This window comes from Chelon labrosus (assembly GCF_963514085.1).
Source record: "Chelon labrosus genome assembly, chromosome: 21".
NCBI lineage: Eukaryota > Metazoa > Chordata > Actinopteri > Mugiliformes > Mugilidae > Chelon > Chelon labrosus.
In genome coordinates this window covers 2,970,145-2,989,530 of record NC_140354.1, presented here as the reverse complement: position 1 = coordinate 2,989,530, position 19,386 = coordinate 2,970,145, and the positions used below count along the sequence as shown (strand labels likewise).

At 42.0% G+C, this 19,386-nt stretch overlaps 1 protein-coding gene across 2 annotated transcripts; it reads left to right on the top strand.

Annotated features, from left to right (window-relative positions):
* The first annotated feature begins 798 nt into the window (after nt 1-798).
* setd1a (SET domain containing 1A, histone lysine methyltransferase) lies at nt 799-19,327 on the top strand. Of its 2 annotated transcripts, none has more exons than XM_084570861.1 (21): nt 799-1,211; nt 1,930-2,074; nt 2,160-2,258; nt 2,363-2,633; nt 3,186-3,316; nt 3,494-3,750; nt 3,903-5,601; nt 5,898-6,890; nt 7,167-7,334; nt 7,757-7,841; nt 7,933-8,075; nt 8,392-8,428; nt 8,512-8,704; nt 8,874-8,911; nt 9,179-10,476; nt 11,221-11,575; nt 11,748-11,929; nt 15,021-15,131; nt 16,047-16,166; nt 16,367-16,504; nt 16,629-19,327. In XM_084570861.1, the coding sequence occupies exons 2-21, from the start codon at nt 1,937-1,939 to the stop codon at nt 16,800-16,802; spliced, it is 6,630 nt and encodes a 2,209-aa protein (XP_084426987.1). In that variant the 5' UTR covers nt 799-1,211; nt 1,930-1,936; the 3' UTR covers nt 16,803-19,327. The 2 variants fall into 2 exon arrangements, with proteins under 2 accessions (XP_084426987.1, XP_084426986.1); XM_084570860.1 differs by having other exon boundaries at nt 883-895.
* The last annotated feature ends 59 nt before the right edge of the window (nt 19,328-19,386 follow it).

Genomic DNA, 19,386 nt, shown 5'->3' with positions numbered 1-19,386 from the left:
AGTTTAAGGTTTGTGTTTACTCAGGTTTGCTGATTCAAGTTGTTTATAATTGTTTATAATTGGTAAAATTCTGTAAGTCAATACAAAACTGCTTATTCCAAGTTCTGACAAGTACTTTTTCAGTTTTTAGATTCATATGGATGCATTTTTTTTCAATTACCTCTATTCTGTGCCATTTGAATTTTCAAATTCAATTCCGAATTGCTTGGAAACCTCTTCAGCAAAGCATTCATATTGTTAATTTTTCATGGGACACTATGTGGAACAGGCAGTCTGCTGTGATAATTGATCAGTGTGTTGTTTTAACAGTATATTTAACAATATTTAACTACAGCTGCTGTATATAGTATTTTCCTTTACTGACAAGTTTTACTTTTGATACTAAATAGTAGATAAAAGATAGTAAATGCCTTTGTTAAATTTTTGTGGCCTGGTTATCAGCTATTTTTACATGGTGATAATATCTGAATAAGTTCCTGCAGCAAGTACTGTTAGAATATGACTGTGGACTTTTTACAATCCACTTAGCAATGTACCAAATTATTCACGTAGTCAAGTGTGTTGTATTCAAATTATTAGACGTGCAAAAACGTGATAAAATGTTAACTTTTTTGAGTGAGCTGGGATTTCAACGTTTAGCCTTAAGGGGGCGCTTCATATACTTGGGATTATACAAGCAGATTCAAACATATTTTTGAAACGTAAAAACTTGACAATAAATAATATATAATAAACGAGCTCATGAAAATAATTGTATTCTAATATACCTGCCATATTTCATAACGAGCTGATGTCCTGTAATTTTTTATGTTCAGTATCCGGATGTGAAGAAAGTGCCGACCAGCAATCGTAGACTGCACTTGCAAAACTGATGGAGAACAGGCGAGGCTTTCAGGTTGGTTACGCGATGGCCGCTCTCTTAACAATATATGGATTTTAAAGAGAAAACAATGGCTTCGTCGCTCGAAGTGGCGTGTTGCTGTCTTGTCTAACTATCGGAACGGTAGCGGTATCGTTTTAGCTCGTCAGTTTTGCCTTAATGCTGGATCGGAGATGTCCCGTGTCTGTTAGGGACTCTGTGTTTTTCTTGTTCGTCTCCCGGGCCTGGCTGTAGCTGCCTACACTGTAGCGGCGGGTTGCCACTTTCGGATGAGCGGGCAGTAGGTCTTGAAGAGGTGGGGCCTGAATTAAGCCAACGAAAGGCAAAAGAAGTCAGTAGAGTCTCTAATATGAGCGCACAATACGAATGCCTCCATTGAAGTAGTGTCGCTGGGCTGAGAGTCGACAAGAGTAGAGTTTTTACTGTGTACTTGCTAGTTAGCATTAGCCAACGGTAGCATTAACTTACCCTAGCCAAAGCGTCAAGGCACAAGTAATTTAACATTAGCTAACGTTATCTGACTCGTGAGCAGTCAGTAACGATATTCTTATGGAATATTTCGGAACCCGAATCAATTGCATTTAACGAGAAAGTCCTCTTGACGCCGGAAATGACAGTTTCTTTGCATTTTGTTGGTGCACGTTAGCCTTTGCTAATAGCAGGTTGCTAGCCGAACTATCTGTTCAGTGACGTAAGGCTGGTCATTGTTTTGACAGCACGAAGCATCTTAACGGGAACTGAATACGTCTCGGTTATTATTCTAACATTCGTTAATTTTGTCTTCTGCTTTAACAAATTATAACATGTAACAGTCGGTGGTCTTAAAGTTCATCTTTGGCTAACTGATGTGACGCAGCTCATGGTTCCGTTACCATAGAGTGTGTCTGCTGTCAGCGTCCAGGTACACTGATTCTGGAATTACTGCAGCATTTCAGATCAGTTTACTTTGGTAAATCCTCGTTTACCGCGGTGATGTTTCTGATGTGATTTTTGTCCTTAACAGCATTGACTACACTGCCTATAATAAGGGTTTTTCTTTTTCCATTTAGTTGTAGGATGGATCCAGACAGTGGGCCAGAAACACAAAAAGCTGTCAGTTTGCAGTGGAAGAGCTACAAACTCGTCCAGGATCCAGCCATTAGGCGGGTCACTCAGAAAATCTACAGATATGATGGAGTGCATTTCAGTGTGCCAGTGAGTGAATATTCAATTTTTATCTTTATAATGTAGGTGACTGCAAAATTGTATCTTTGATTTGCAACCTGTTTATTTTTTCCAGGACTCCGGTTTTCCTCCTGTGGGTGAACTCCGGGACCCTAGACCCCGTAGACTATGGTCCAGATATACAGAACTGTCCCTTCCAGTGCCGAAGTTTAAGGTGAGAAACGTTGCTCAGCAGTCCATTCACACATTTCACAAGTCATTTGTATTGGAATGGCTCCATCTTTCTCCCTAATCTTTTAATTTTTTTTTTTACTACAGCTTGATGAATTCTATGTGGGTCCCATACCCCTCAAGGAGGTGACCTTTGCTAGACTCAATGACAACATCAAGGAGCCCTTCTTGGCAGAAATGTGTGCCAAGTTTGGTGAGGTTGAAGAGATGGAGATCTTGTTCCACCCCAAGACCAGGAAGCACTTGGGCCTGGCCAGAGTATTGTTCACGAGCACCAGAGGAGCCAAGGACACAGTCAAGTCTCTGCACAATACTTCTGTCATGGGTAACATCATTCATGCCCAGCTGGATATAAAAGGTAAGACAAACACTACCTGTGAGGCGTCCATAACATTTGAGCTTGTTGACATAAGATATTACAGTGATACTCCAAACAGTCATGTTAAATCAGTTCAGTTTTGAATATTAACTCAGTATGACAATGTAATACTTTGTGTAAAACTGTATTTCACCCATTTAAACAAATTGAAGTAAAATATGTGCATATAAAGCAATTTTGTGTTTTTCACAATGGTAAATCATATTCAAATGACATACCAGCTCATTGTTAAGAACACTGTGATTTGTTAGCAAATACTGAAAGATTTTTTTCCAATAATTGCAGTTTCATTATCTGCATCAATAAACAAACAAAAGTGAACTGTTGGTTCCTTGCCCTAGCAAGATTTGAGCTTAAATCTGTTTCAGTTTATAAGACCTGTTAATTGAGCAACAGGCAAATAAGAAAAAAACATTAGCTACCTCTTGTTTTAGGCAGCTAAACCTAATAGGGTTTAAAACACGTTGTTTTGGGTTTATGTCAATGCCTGCATTCATCCTTCTCTCACTTTTGTTGTTATGTTTTATTCAGGCCAGCAGAGGCAGAAGTATTATGACCTGATAGTAAATGGGTCCTACACTCCTCAGACTGTGCCCCTGGGAGGCAAAGCTTTGACAGACAGGGTCCAGCCTCAGGCCCCATCACAGCCCCAGCCTGACACGGTATTATTGCAACATAATTGTCTCGTTAGTTACACAATCATCCCCAGTTTATGTTGAATGAGTATTAACATGTACATGAGTGCTTTTTTAGTATTATTAATTACACACAATCTGTGTCATATGTTTAGTTGAAAAAAATTTTGTTTTCTAAATTCTCATATATGCTTGCCTGCATAGCCATCAGAAATCAGGCGGAGGCTTTCCAGTGAGCTTGCGGTTTTGGCCGCCGGAGTCCAGGCCCTCACATCTGGAAACATCACACCATCTTCTGCAGAAACTGGCTTTGGTGATCAGCGTCTGGACACACCTCCCTCCTCTATGTCAGGCCCCTACACCCCAGGCTCCTCTGTTTCATCTCAGGGTGGTGGAGGAACGCCTTACAGCTCCAGATCTGGGACTCCTTTCTCACAAGATTCGGGCTACACGGGTGGCAGGTAAGTAATTATTATTAACATATTTATTGTTGACATAAATTTTATAATTTATGCTTTTATTATCATGATTAAAATTCAGATACAAAACTGCATCATGGTTATCAGTGCTACTTCTAAATAATAATTTACTCTCCCTCATTTCTCTGTGGCAGGCATACTGGCTACAGTAGTGGCAATTTGGGGAGCGGCTACCCTCCCCAGGATATGTTACCTTCCTCATCTTCATCTTCTGCTGTCTCCTCTACTGTCGGAGGATACAAAGTGTCTCGCTACTCTGACGATGCACAGGAACCTTCAGTATACCACAGAGGTCGTCCTATGTACCCCCCAACTGCATCATACCGTCCCAATGAGCCACCATGCTACCCCCCCTACCCTAGTGTTGGAGGACCTGGACCACACATGGCACACCACTCCGCAATGCCTCCACCACCCCATGCCAATCAATATGATCAGCCCCCAATATCAGACAGGGACCGTGACAGAGACTTAGGGGGGCGCTATGGACCAGGAGGAATTGGTTCCAGAAGGTCTTCTTACCATCACCAGCCAGAGACAAACTCTTCCTCGAAGTACCATTCCCATCACTCCCACCACCATTCAGATCGCAGGGATGACAGGGGGTACAGGCGGGACAGCCTGGGCTCCCGGTCAGGTGACCACAGTCACCAGAGACACCGCAACCACCACCATTCTCACAACCACCATGGCAGCAGCAGCCGCAGAAGAAGCAGCCATGACCGGGACAGGGAGAGAGACAAAGATCGAGACAGAGATAGAGAAAGGGATAGAGACAGTGATTACTCCAACAGTTCTGATCCCAGATACAATTCCAACTCTTACCGCTCTTCTTCTAACAGCATGTCTCCTCCACCGTCATCTTATTCTGCGTACTCCTCCAAAGAGCCTGCCCCAGCCCCTTCTCAAGGGTTGGACGTTTCCACCCGTCTAGGAGGCACAAGTCTCACAGAGAGGGGCTCGCTGCCTTCAGTCGGTGCTGACAAAGACTACCATGCTGGTCACCACAGTGCTCTGCCCCCACCTCCTCCACCGCCACCTCCACTCCCGCCAGCCTCTGTTATTGCAGCAGCTGTAGCTGAGACACTTGGAACACTGGATTTCAATCAGGATGGTCCTGCCCATGAAGAGCAGTGGACAAAGCCCAAACGCCGTCCGAGCACCCCACCTGCCCCGCCCAAGACACCCCCACCTTCCTCCCCGCCCCACCCCTCTGTTGCCTCTTCCTCTAACTCCCCCTCCTCTACCTCCATTCCCCACCATTTACCCTCCTCCTCCAGTTCCCCACCACCTCCTCAGCGGGACTCTTCCTCTCCAGAGCCAGATTCCACCAATGAGAGTTTACCATTTGTCTACCACAGCAGCAGTCTTGACTCTCGTATAGAGATGCTCCTAAAGGAACAAAAGGCAAAATTTTCTTTTCTTGCTTCTGATGAGGAAGATGAGGACGATAGGAAAGAGGAGAAGCAGAGGGGCAGAAGTGCGGATGGAGCAGAGCGAAGAGGTGGGTCAGGTGATGTAACAGGGGAGCGAGAACAGGTAGGAGACAGCGGGGAGAAGGAACATAGGAAGAAAGGAGAAAGAGACAGAGATGGCCACAGAGGACGGAAACGGGGAAAAGGAAGAGAGAGTAGGAATAGTCCCACAGTACTAACAGCGGCAACACCACCCTCTTCCACTTACTCTCCCCACATCCTGCCCTCAGAGGAACCCCAGCCCCAGGTGGACCTGGCTGAGACTGGAGCTTTGCAGGAAGAGTCGTCAAAGGCTGGGTCTGCTGATGCACGGAGCAGGACAGGCGCACACACGCCACCTTATAATGGGCAGAGTCAGGTATAATCAGTGATTTATGCTCAGTATTACCCTTTTTCTTTTAAACAGTTATTAAAAGTGCACAGCACAAATTAATGTATATGAGCAAACGAAGGATAGGAACAGTAGGAAACTATATTTTACACACACACACACAAACAGTAATATTATTTACATCCTGGGTACAGTTAATGCATCTTTTATTTTTTATTTTATTGTTATTTTACTTACTGCATATTGCTGTTGCCCCACATTCAACTTTGGATGGTGCTTCAACACATGTTTGTTTTCTCAAACGGTAAACTTTTTTTCTGCAGGCCTCCCCTCATTCCTCAGGGGAAGACATGGAGATTTCGGACGAGGAGGAGGATACAACCGCCATAACAACAGTGACCACCCATCAGCAATCAGGCGCCTCAGGATCCTCACCATCCTCATCTCAGGCTGCCATGCCTTCGCAAACGACAGACCCCTCATCTTCACCCCCACCCATCTCTGACTCTGCACAGCACTTTGGCACCTCCTTACACCCTCCCATGCCCTCTTACCCTCCTCATTTGCCTCCTCCACCTCCACCTGGTTATTCCCTCCAGCCCCCTCCTCCACCAGGAATTCCTCCACTTCCCCACATGGAGCTGCACCCTGAGTATCCTCCCCCCATGCCCCACCACATGTATGACTATGCCACTTCTATGGAACTGATGAACCAGTACAGTGGTGGAACCCCTATGTCCTTCCAAATGCAGACGCACATGCTAAGTCGCCTACACCAGCTTCGCATGTCTTCATCCAATGGCACCCCAGGGCCAGGTGAGGCAGCTACTGCGGACTACACTTCGTACCATCTCCACTCGATGCCACCACCTCACACACACCACGCCTACATGGACCAAGAGGGCAGTGGGGGAGGCTCACATTATGACCAAGATCACCGTTACATGCCCCCCCATATTCCTTATGCCTACCCTGACCCCCACAGCACACAAATACCACCCCCTCCACACCATAGCATCCCACCTCCCCACAGTGGCTGGCCACCACATGTTTTACCTCCACACTACCCCTCCTACATGCCCCCACCTGACTATGGCACCATGCTGCCAGGGGATGGAGGTGAGTACAGGGCACCAGGGGAAGAGATGCCAATGCTGGCTGAGAATCCGCATGAGGCCACAGTGCAGATGGTGCTGGCCACTCTGATACAGGAAATGAAAAACATCATGCAGAGGGACCTGAACCGCAAAATGGTCGAGAACGTAGCCTTTGCCACCTTTGATGAGTGGTGGGAGAGGAAAGAGACCAAGGCTAAGGTAAGAAATGCTGCAGTAATTGTGTTTTTTTTTTTTTTTCTGTTCAGGTCTAAAAAAAAAAAACACAATTACTATTATCTCTCTTGTAACTAGCAAGGGAGTGCTACCAAAGATGATACTCTTATCTCATGGCAGTTTACCTTGGCTTCCTCATTTTCAATAGCAGAGCCATGTCACGAAGCTATATTAAAGAGGGACTAAACAATAGAGGGAAAAAGAAAGACCAGGGACATGTGATTGACCTTTTTAAATCATGAATATTTTTTTCTTTTCCAGCCCTTCCAGACAATGGTGAGGGGGGTGTCTGCTTTACGCGATGAAGAGAAAAAAGAGGAAAAGGTCAACCGTCCACGGGAACCCCTGATGTCTCTTGTGGATTGGGCAAAAAGTGGGGGCATGGAGGGCTTTTCTCTACGTGGAGCAGTACGGCTGCCCTCCTTCAAGGTAAAAGCAATGCTCATATGTGGCACGATGTTTGACAGCTCTGACTGTAAATACAGAAACATGATTTACTGCTCTATGTATATTAATGTAATTTGCATTTTCCAAGAAATGCATCATCATTACTACATGCTTTGGGATTTAAGCATTCAAAGTAGTTTCTCGACCGTAGTCTTGGATTCAAGTTCTTTTGTTTTTTTTGACCTTGTGATAATGTTAACAGTCCAGTGTAGTTCATCTAATATGAACATTATTTGTGTGGATTTTGGTTAAGCACAAAAAAGATTAGGGCACTGTTGTTTGGTGTTGTGTCAGAGTTTTTGATAAAAGCTTATACCAAACATGTAAAACAGCCACAACTATTGAAATACATTCTTGGATGTGTCTCATTGTTTTTAAACGAATTTTGGTGTCCAATTGTGCAGGTGAAAAGGAAAGAACCTCAGGAACTTGAACAGGGAGACATGAAAAGGCCGCGACCCTCAACGCCACCAGATGAGGATGATGAAGGTATCCTCTGCACATGTCAAACATTTTTTTAGGAAGGGTTGTCTATATTGGCATTTTGCATATAACTCCTAAACTTGTGTCTTTGCTCCAGCTGCTGATGGGAGAATGCCAGAGGCAGATAGGCATGGAGCAGAAAGGGACAACAAGAGGAGGAAAAAGAAACCAAGAAATCGTAAACCGTGGGAGCTTGACAGTGAGGGAGAGGAAACCTCTGATGGCTCCTCGACTGAAAAGGTGCTTTTAAATTTTTATTGTCTTTTTTTGCTTTTAAATTAATCAAGTAAAACATTTAAGGACAATTACAAGTTATCACTCTGCATAAATTAGTTATATGGAAACCTTTTTTTAAATTATTCATGAAAGTGCATTATATAAAATAACACTTTAAACAATTGTGCTTCCTATTAGATGTAACATTATGTGTTTAGTATTACAGTTTGATATTAATAGATTTTATCAAAATCATGCTGTCATTTGCGTTGTTAGCTAGATGGCAGTATTTCACTGTGATCATTTGACGTTGTATTAACAACCCTTTTTTTATGCATAGGATGATGAGGAAGAGGAAAGTGAAAAGGAGTCTGATGGTAAAGCAACATTACTATGTCTTCATGTCTGTATGTTTACTTTAGTTTAACTTGTCATTGACATGATTTTCTTGCTTGTTTAGATGATGCTCTTAGTGCCGAAAGTGATGATGAGAGCCTCTCCTCATCCTCTGAAGGGTCTTCCTCTTCAGCATCTTCATCTTCATCCTCCTCTGAGGATGAGGATGAGGAGGAAGGAGATCGGGCTGAGAGCGAAGGGCCAGACACCATGGATGAGTCAACCATGGACAGCACAACTGAAAAGGAGGAAAATCGGTATTACATTTGTAATTTTATGTTTTGTCTATATTCCATTTGATCAGTGCCACAGTGGAGCTCTCCTGAGAATTTCATTGTGTCAACATTATATAACTGAATGCTACGATTTTTATCATTGCGCTTCTGTTTGTCTTCCAACACTGAATTTTTGTTCTGTTTTTCTCAGGGAAAATCATGCTTTTCCAAAGGCAGGAGTCAAAACAGGTTAGTCAAGATCGCTAACAAATGCACACCACCAACAGGCACAGATAAGATAAAGAGAAGATTTTGACTGAATTTTTGAGTTCATAATGTTTTTAGTTTATTAACATTCTATGAAACAAAAATGGCAAATTATGTTTAGATTTAGTCAGTTTTTCAAAACTGTCATTTAGATTTTCTTGTATTACTGCTATAGTTTTTATTTTTGTACTGCTGAACCAGAGAGCTGACAATGACAATAAAAATTAAAACTTATTCTTGTTCTCTCAGGTGTTTCAAAGGACAGCAAGACAGATACATCAGCACCATCTACCAGGCATCCGCCATCACCACCATACCCACGTCCTTCGTCCCCTATTGTTCTTGTGCCCCCTCTCAAAAAACGCAGGAAGACTGTCTCATTCTCTACAGAGGAGAACGATGGCAAAATGCAACTGCCAACAGCACCATTATCTCCATCTTCATCACAAATGGCGGGTGAATCTCCTCTCCTCTCTGGCAGGCTTCCAGACTCTCCCGTCACTGCTACCCCAACACCCTCCGCTCGTCCCAGTCAGGGCATCCAGCTGCTCCCCTTTGCCTCAAAACCTGGTGAAGGTAATGCCCTCATTGTGCCTCCATCTGGACGAACCCAAGATTCTGAGGAGTGGAAAAAAGGACACCCTGTTTCTCCTCAGACCACCCCTGTCAAATCCCCTGGCAAAAAGGTTGCAGGAAAAGATTCTCCCAAATCTCCCGCTCCTCCTGTCATGGTATGTCGCACTGTACAGAACCTGCCATTGGACCATGCCTCTATGTGTAGGATGGCCTTTGAGGAGGCCCCTGCACCACCTGTCAACAAACGGTCCAGAGGCAGACCTCGGACACCCAGCTTTTCTGCTTCGTCCTATCACTCCCTCAAAGAGGAAGATGAGGATGAGGACGAAAGTGAGCAGAGGTTGAGGCTCAGAGAGCAGCTGGGAGCATCCAGCCTCCTTCAGCTGGCCTCTGCTTCAACCACTGACTTGTCTGTGTTGGCTGACGTAGCCTTGAAAATGGATCCTGATGCTGCTGACTCAGAAGAGACGGAGACATCTGATGAAGCAGAGGAGCAGAAGATGGAAGATGACCTCTTCTCTCCAGAGTCGTTGGCCCGGATTTTGAGCCCAGAAGGTGTAATTGTCTTCATGGAGCACAACTACTGCAAACCACCTATTCTCCCAACACCATCTGGTAGCAAAAGGACTTTGTCCAGACAAGATTCTTCCGTCTTGCTCCCAGCAGACCTCAACACTATTTCTGGGGTGCTTGAAGCACCAGAGGAGGTCATTGGAGAAGCACTACCATCAAGGGGAGATACAGGAGAATATATGTCTACAGTGGGTGTACTATGTGACTCTGACAGTACGGGCCAGGTTGCAGCTGTATCTCCGTCATCAAAGAAGAAGAACATGATTGGCAAAGGTTTCGAACTTGAACAGGACAAGAGCAAAAAGAGGAGGAGGAAAGACAAAGAAAACCTTGAGGTTCACCACACCAAAAAGCAGAAGGAGCAGCCAAGCAAGAAGCAGAGGAAACGAAAACTGGAGGTGTGTGAGATGGTTTCTTCCCGTAAATGTTTGTGAAGTCTTGATCATAAACAGTGTGTCAACAGTCACAATTATATCTGGTTTAGTTTTTTTATCTGGTTAAGTTTAGTTCTCTGTAGTGGTGACACAAAGGTGATGTATCTTGATACATGTTGTTCAGGTTTTTCCCCAGGTAAAAAAAAATGGCAAGATCAAAGTCACTGATGCTGTCAGCACAGACCTACTAATACCTCTCAGTGTTACTTATAGCTAAGGTTAGCCATGTGCTTTGCAGTACGCGTAAAGTGTTGACGTTCCTGTGCTTATGTTATTGTGTCACAATCAGTCATTGTAATCACTTGAACTGAGTCAGACTGATCCCAAGGCTTGAACTGAGTCAGACTGATCCCAAGGCATCTCATATCATATACACAGTTTAGTTAACATGTAATGGTCCAAAAAGTTGGCTAGTTCATTAAATATTTCATGTCATTTCTGTGTAGACCAAGTCTGGGATAGGCAGACATGATTCTTATCAGAATATGAGTCTGGTAACATGCTATTTGGATTTCATTATGGGGGTGTGTTTCCAGACCAACCACCACACTAATTTTGTGGTGGGGGAAGTCAGGCTTGCATCCAGGCTAGTAGAACTACACCAGTGGTTGTTGCTCTGTAAAAATTTTAGTTGTAGTTAACAAAAAATAGTGATCTGTATATATGCACAAATTGTATGGTGACAATGGGTAATATTTTCTTTCACAGGACTCAGATGCTGAAGAAGATGTGGACGTGGAGGAGCTCGAGTCTGGGGAGCTGTCCAGCTCAGACACAGAAGATGAGGTGGTTGAAGAGGTGAGGAAGAGTGAGCGCCTCTTTCTGCAGGAGGCAGGGGTGACATCGTCCCAGCACCGGCCGAAACCTGTTCCAGTGCCAGAGCCATCAGCCGTGAAGTTTGACAATCGCAGTGAATTTGAGCAGATGACCATCCTGTATGATATCTGGAACTCTGGTCTCGATGGTGAAGACTTGATGTTGTTGAAGAAGACGTATGAGAAGCTGCTACAGGATGACCACAGCTCTGACTGGCTCAATGACACTCACTGGGTCAGCCATACTGATATCCTTTTTAGTGACTACCTTTTGCCCTTACTCTGTCTGGGAATCGGGTTACTTTTCACCGCAGTAACATAATGTGCTTTTGTGTTTTAATTTTTTAAATCGGTACAGTTTTTTATCTTTGATTGTTTCATTGTTTGGGTCTGCTATTGTCCTTGACCTTTGATCTGCACTAACCAATTTGCCAAACCCCCGTCGTAAAAAGAAGACTGTTGATGGACAGCTCCGTGAACACGTAACCGGTTGTGCGAGGAGTGAAGGCTACTATGCCATCAGCCGCAAGGAGAAGGACGTCTACCTGGACCTGGACCTGCCCGAGCAGGTCATACGGGAGGTGGAGAATGTCGATACCTCGGTAGGCAGACTCAAACATTTGATTTTAATTTGTCTGTTAAATTGCACTGTGTTTGCATTTATTTAACCCAATCAACTCCAACAGCACATGAATAGTCTATAAAGGAGAGCATTGTGTATCAATCTTGGTCTTGATGATGAGATTGGAAGGCCTGTTTTGCATTGTCCAACTTTTATGGCTTTTACATTGAGAGAACATTATAAAATGATGGTGCAGGTGACGATGAGGAAAATGCACTGAATCAGGTCTACAAAGAATTTTAACATGGTTCCAGAGTTTGGAAATAAATGATACATTCCAGGTCTCCACTGCCTCACTGAACAATCTTACAGTAAGCAAAAAAGTTTATGTAACCTTTGATAATACCCCATAGGAATTTAATTGGAAGGGAAACAAGTACGGTTTGCCTGCAGTCATTTGGCTCAGATGAAATGCAGTTTCATTGAAGTAAGGATTCCCAAATGATACTGAAGAAAGGTGGATGTATGATATAATGATACAGCCTTTCCAAGCACAATGATAAAACAACTATGCAGCAGATTGATTTAAGTTGTCATTTGTGCATTAATACAATAATATATTGTGTAGTGAAGTACCAAGAAAAGCAGATTGAACAATAAAAAGGGTAATCATTCTATGTAATATCAGTTTTAATATTAATTATAGCCTGATACATGTACTGGCTGACAGGTTTATATAAGCTAATTTAAAAAAAAAATTCACCGGAGAGTTTATACGCACAAACACATTGCCATAAGTTCATTGGCATTCTCCTACTCGTGTTAAAACAAACCTTCCCTCCTGACTATTTCACTAGACATTTTGTAACGATATATTGTCCTCAAGGCTTCGAAAATATCACTAGCTTCCTTCCTCCAGCTGGATTACTTCAAACAGATATTTTGAATATTAGCAAACAAAGTAATGCTAAGCCCTCAATTTCATGCATGTTTGCTGTGTCAATTTCCCGCAGCATTTCAGTGATACTCAGTTCTGGCCATTTCAGCTCTCTGGAAGCAACCCCAGTACACAATGATTCAACCACCTTTTTTTTGTTTGTTTGTTTAGGGTTCGTACGGTTCTTTTGCTGAAAATGTTGTCCTCCAGACCACATTATTCCGAATGGTCATGGGCATGGCCACACTCATGGTTCAAATCTGTGAAATCTCAATTTGTAAATACAGTGGGACATCAGCAGTTGCAGAGTTACCTTCATCACAGATCCTGTGATGAAATTCTGGGGGTTTTGGAGATTTCATTTTGAAACTATTTGCTGTTACAGTCAGTTCTGGACAAATTCGTTTCATCGTCGTTTCAAATCTGTGACTTGAAGGCATTAGGGAGCATGACCTTTGGCATGAAGACACCACACACTTAAAGATGGTAGAGGTTAAATTAGATTCTAATAACTCTAATAAGTCTCTAACAATAACTACCATTTATTCTGAAATCCAATCCTAATTTTATGGATCTGAAATTGTTGCATGTTGAGCTTCACTAACTTCTTTTTTTTTTTATTTAAATCCTGGAAATTATTACAAAGTCTTGCATATATTTTGTAATTCTTTAAAGTTATTCTTTGTTGTGTTCAAATATTCTACTTTTTTTTAGCACAAATCTTAATTTTGCTCACTGATATGTTTAGCATTTATTTTCCTCCTGTGTGTGTGTGTGTGGGTGTGTGGGTGTGTGGGTGTGTATATATATATATATATATATATATATATATATATATATATATATATATATATATATATATATATACCTCGCGTATAAATGCTGACGAGTAAGGTTTTGGGTCACATCGGGAATTGAAACCTTTATATGACACACACTCTCTCACATGTGGAGTCAGTTATTCTTGACACACTGCCAGGTTAGGGAAGATAGGAACATGCTTCTTGGTTATGAGCGGAAAATCAACATAACTGTGTTGTGTTGCCATGCAAAGTTTGAATTTGCCAGTGATGTGTTTTCCATTCTGGCTGTATTGTGTTTCATTATCACCGTGGAGAAAAATATGTTTCTTTATATTCAACTCAGAGTTGTGTTTTTTGTTTTTTTATCTATAGCTTTAGCTTTGTTCCCATCTTCTTAGTTAATGCTACAGAGTCACAGACTCAGCATAAAATGAGCTGTAACTGGACACCACATCACTCAGCATCTTTGATGTGTTGGGCACAGTGACCCAGCGGCTTTGAAGTGTCAGCAGCCTTTTACAGCAGCTGTTCAGTCTGCACCTGCCTAAGTCTACCTGATTGGCTTTTGTGACTTGGTGAAAGTGCTGCTAGCTACAGCCAAACTCACCTTTCTGCATCTGTTGTAAACCATCATGTTTTATTGATGAAGTGTATAGGGATTTTTATCACGAGGATCATATTTGTCTTTATACTGTTACAAACAAGTCACGAGTCACTTGCTATCAGTGGTTGGCAGGTTATATCTGCTAGTAGGATAGATTACCATTGTTGGTTTTGGAGAGTCATTTGTTGGATAATGTATGAGTAATGTTAGCTTTAAACGAGACTTCAAATAAGGCAAGTTAGCATGCTCCCTATGGAAGACGGAACTACGGTACTTGGTTTTAAAGTAATGTGCTTGAGAAACTAACAATGATTATGAATCTTTCTTATCTTCTAAATGACCACTTGAAATGTTTGCATACATTTTACTTTTCTTTATGGTTTTACGTTCGTCGTTTAGTTGTATGAGTCCTTTGTAGAGTTTATAAAGGTTTGTTCAATTTAGAGACATAATAATTGCTGAGTGGATATTACAAATAAAATTCCTAATTTTTATTCCTTGTTAGTTTTGTAATGCCTCATAATGCACTGTAAGCAGTATTCAAATGGTTTTACCTAAATTTAGTTGAGCATACCATTTAGGAATAGAAGAGAAACTTAGTCCTTGCATAACATTCCAGTCTTATCTGAGCTCTCATTCATTTGCTTCAAAATGAGCTTCACACTGACATGACATGTTGCAAATTCAGGTCAAGGTGCATCAGTCCACTGCATCTCAAGGCCATGCGATGAAGTCATATTGTGCCTTTAACACCTTGTAAAGCTCTTTCATGTCTGTTTCCTGCCAGGGAGTTAATCGAGTGCTATCAGAGAGACGTTCAGAGCAGCGCCGCCTCCTCACTGTCATCGGCACCACAGCTGTCATGGACTCTGACCTACTCAAACTCAACCAGCTCAAGGTACAGCCTCTAACAGCCGTGCTGTGTGTGTGTATATGGCTTCCTCTAAACATCCAAAGACATGCTCATTAGGTTAGTTGGTGATTCTAAATTGGCTGTAGGTCTACAGGTGAGTGTGAATGGTTGTCTGCCTCTCTGTGTAAGCCCTGAGATAGACTGGCGACCGGTCTAGGGTGTACCGCGCCTCTTGCCCAATGACAGCTGGGATAGGCTGCAACCCCCCCACCACCCTCCAGTGGATAAGCCATTGCAGAGAATGAATATTGTACATAATAGTTGTCACTGTTTATATGCAGGCCTTTCAGAGTTTTGAGAACTCTGCATACAACATCTCAGAAATGTCCTAATATTGGAGTATGCAAAGATGTCACATCTTTGCATACTTTTGCATTAACGTTAATTTTATTTAGACAGGATAACTTGTTGGAGTACAAGTTATCCTGTGTAAATACGAGTTTAGAATGTTAATGAAAGATGTGGCTGCCTTTTAGTTTTGCTTTGACAGAGGCGACTTGTGACACCCTATTCCATTGTCTGCGCAAAGCAAAGGTCGCAGACACAAGGCTAACTCTGTGATGAACATACAAGAAACTGAGCTTCATGTTCCCCTTTTTTTCAACAACAACCTAAAAAGGGCGGTGGTCAAGTTATAAGGTGGTGGTGTTTTCACTGGAACTGTGATAAGTTCAGAGTGATGGCGTGCATAGCTGAATCACTTGAATCGGACACACCAAGTTATGTCACACGTGGCTTGCTTTTTATACTAAGTTACATGAAATGTAAAAGTAGTGTTTAAGTTATAAATCTTTTGCAGCTTCAGACAAAGATCCAACCTCCCCCTTCATATAAGAACACACAGGCTTTAAAATGTGTACCAAGACTATTATAAACTGAGTTCTGTCTGTTCTGATGCAGTTCCGAAAGAAGAAGCTTCGTTTTGGGCGTAGCAGGATCCACGAATGGGGTCTGTTTGCCATGGAGCCCATTGCTGCTGACGAGATGGTCATTGAGTATGTGGGTCAAAACATCAGACAGGTACAACTTTCTCTTCTTTGTGGAAGGAGTGGTGATCCAGGCAGGCCATGTAGTTTTACTGGTGCATTGTAATCAAAATGAAATGATGAAATATACTTATGTGTGCAACTTTTCAGATATGTATGATACCTGTATGTTGTGGTGGGTTTAGTGTCAGTATGGTGTCAGTGAGCAAATGTTTATTTATGTTGTGTGACCAGATGGTTGCTGACAATCGAGAGAAGCGATACGCACAGCAAGGCATCGGGAGCAGCTACTTGTTCAGAGTGGACCACGACACAATTATTGATGCCACCAAGTGTGGCAACCTGGCCCGGTTCATCAACCACTGCTGCACTGTGAGTCTGGATACCCTCCACAAACACTCATCCAAATTTCACATGTTTTACACTAAGACTAATTCACTTGATGTTCATTTTTGGAGCCGTTGCCCATCAGTCAATTATTGCTTTCTCCCTTTAGCCAAACTGCTACGCCAAGGTTATCACCATAGAGTCCCAGAAAAAGATCGTGATCTACTCGAAGCAGGCCATTGCCGTCAACGAAGAGATCACCTACGACTATAAATTCCCTCTGGAGGAGAACAAGATTCCTTGCCTGTGTGGAACAGAGAACTGCCGTGGGACACTCAACTAGTGAGTGAACTTCTCTCCTTCACTTGCTAACGGCCACCTGGGCGAACCCCCAGTTCACCCTCCTCAGTGTAAGTCGAAACAAAGCCACCCTCTAATATCCCCTGTTGCTCCTCCAGATGCCCCCTCAGCTGTGCTCACACTTCTTAGGAAACAGAGACGCACACACTCGCACTTTTCACTCACACTTTTCATTCACTGTGCAGGTCCACAAGCCAGTGTGTGATGAGTTTGTGTACTCTGGCATGTGAATATTGGAGGAGGCCTTCAGCATTATCTCCTCTGTGTCAGTATTGTTGGACTTGACTGGGTATTATGTTCCAGGCAAGCTGCTGAACTATTTCCTTGCTAACATCCATCTGAAGACAATACTGAAACAAAAAAACACAGTTTGTCACTGCATCAGCTCACATAATCTGGGATAACTCCTCTACTGTCAAACCCCTCCTTCACCTACTCTCCCTTAAAGATACGCACACAGACGCACAGGAATACCAGACAAATTCAGGGTTTTTAAAAGCGCATGTTAGGCGCACTTTTAAGACAACAAAATTCAATCAATTTGGTCTTAAGTTATGCAAATTTTCAAGAGTGAGGGTTGTTTTGAAGCTTTTTTTTTTTTTTTCATTTCATAGTATTATATAATAATATTACTGTTGCTGTTATTAATGGTATCGTTACTTAGTTGCATTAGCTGTAAGTAACTTACAGTGAAATGAGCTCCAGTGTACCCACCACTGTCCTCAGTGGCTTTGATTCACCAGCCCTATAAAACTGTTGTTTCCCTCTCTGCTCTGTGTTACTCTCCTGATTTGTCATAATTATATCTCTGGATTGGAGTAACCCACCTTGGAAATATGTGTTAAGTTTCAGATGCATTATTTTCTTACATGGCTGCGAAATTTTGCCTGCATTATCATCACAACTTTTTTTTTTTTTTTTTTTTTTTAAAGAAACTATTTTAATTCTATTGCTTTCTCCCCACCGTTATGGACACTGATGTATTTGCTTTTAACTATTTATATGTGTGCTCATCTTTGCTACCTTTCAGGCAGATGAGAGCATACCCTGCCCATATCTGTCCCTTTTGAAGGTGTACTGTCTGGTTCTCCTCCTGTTAACAATGATGTTTGCCTCAGCCATTGTCTGCTTGTAATGCACTGGTTGTTAAAGGCATGTATATCAGCGACTGAAGTCAACAAAAGGTCTGGTGTGGAGAATTCCTTGAGCATTTGTTTAGGAGGCTCTCTCTGTCTGTGTAGTTGTTGTTCCTTCCATGATGTGCTCATGTTTTGTTTTCAATATGGCAATGGCCGTCCAAAATTTGGATGTTGAACTTTTAACTTTTGATTTTTTTGCACCTTCTCAAAATGTACAACAATTGGCATGAAGACTTTCTACAAATTCCTTTTTTACATATCCCTTCATAAATATAGTTTTCAAGTTCTTAAGTACGCAAGCGAGAATGTGATCAATGATGCTTGGCTTAGCTGTCATTGTCAGTACATTTGCAACTGTCACCTAAGTCAACCAAAGGTCTCAAAAGAACTTTTCTTTGCAATTGTCATATTTTGTTCCAACAAGCAAATGTGTTAGATTCCTATTTGAGCAGCTGGCAAAACATTTTCTGCAAGTTCTTTTTTCTGTAATGGTAACCACCAAACTCCTGCAGGTCCTAGTAATAATGTGTCGTCAGTGTTTAACTTAGTCCTTCTGTGTGTTACAGATGTTTTTAAAAGGCACATTTGTTTGATTAGGTCAGGTTTCTTCAAATGTTTAGTTTAGGAAATGTTATTTTGCCGTTTTGTCTGCCTGTGTAGTTGTTCCCCATATGAAACATCTCTGTATCATTTTAAGGCAAACACATGTCCTCTTTACGAACTGTTTGCGATGCAGTTGGACGAAAAATGTCTGTTTGCCTGCCAGATAGATTAACTTCAGCAGCTATCTGATTTGCTACGGACAGAGGGATGTCTGTGACCCTTGTTTGTCCCTATTTTTCAAATGGCTATGGCCGTCCAAAGTTTAACTCAGATGTTGGACTTCACTAGACTTCTTTTACTTTTTTGTTCCCTCCCAAACAGGAAAATATGTAAGATATTTCTTGTTGCTATGAAAGCCTTTCAGTTCAAAGCAACTCTCTTTACTACAGGATAAAAAGATGAAAGGAAAAAAAACTAAGAAGTACATGTAAATATTGTAGAGGTGTTTGTTTCTCGTAGAAACACACAGATTCCAAGTTGTAAATATGTTGTTCCTTTTCCTCTCTCCATGAGGAGGAAACATGTACATACCTTCCATTCATTTATTTTTTATTGTTTTTCCTTTTAATTTGATGATTATTTTAATATTATTTGCAATATTTCTCTTGTATTAATGCGTTGGACCCTTTATTAATGGTGCATTAAAATATTTTTTAAATAAATGAAAATGTTTCTTTCATTGACTGTGTGGTACCATTAGAAATAGACAACAGGAAGCTGTGTAGCAGAAATCAATGTTCTGTAACATTTCCTCTTTACACAAGAGGAAGCGTTGAAATATGACCTAAAAAGACTGGATTTGGTAAGTCACTGAATGACGACAAT

What these genes read in the sequence shown, in the direction of transcription:
- setd1a (XM_084570861.1), top strand. Translation starts at nt 1,937, where the DNA reads ATGGATCCAGACAGTGGGCCAGAAACACAAAAAGCTGTCAGTTTGCAG. An exon ending in TTCCAGTGCCGAAGTTTAAG is followed by an intron (nt 2,259 to 2,362) that starts GTGAGAAACGTT and finishes TTTTTACTACAG; the next exon opens with CTTGATGAATTCTATGTGGG. An exon ending in AAGTGAAAAGGAGTCTGATG is followed by an intron (nt 8,429 to 8,511) that starts GTAAAGCAACAT and finishes TTGCTTGTTTAG; the next exon opens with ATGATGCTCTTAGTGCCGAA.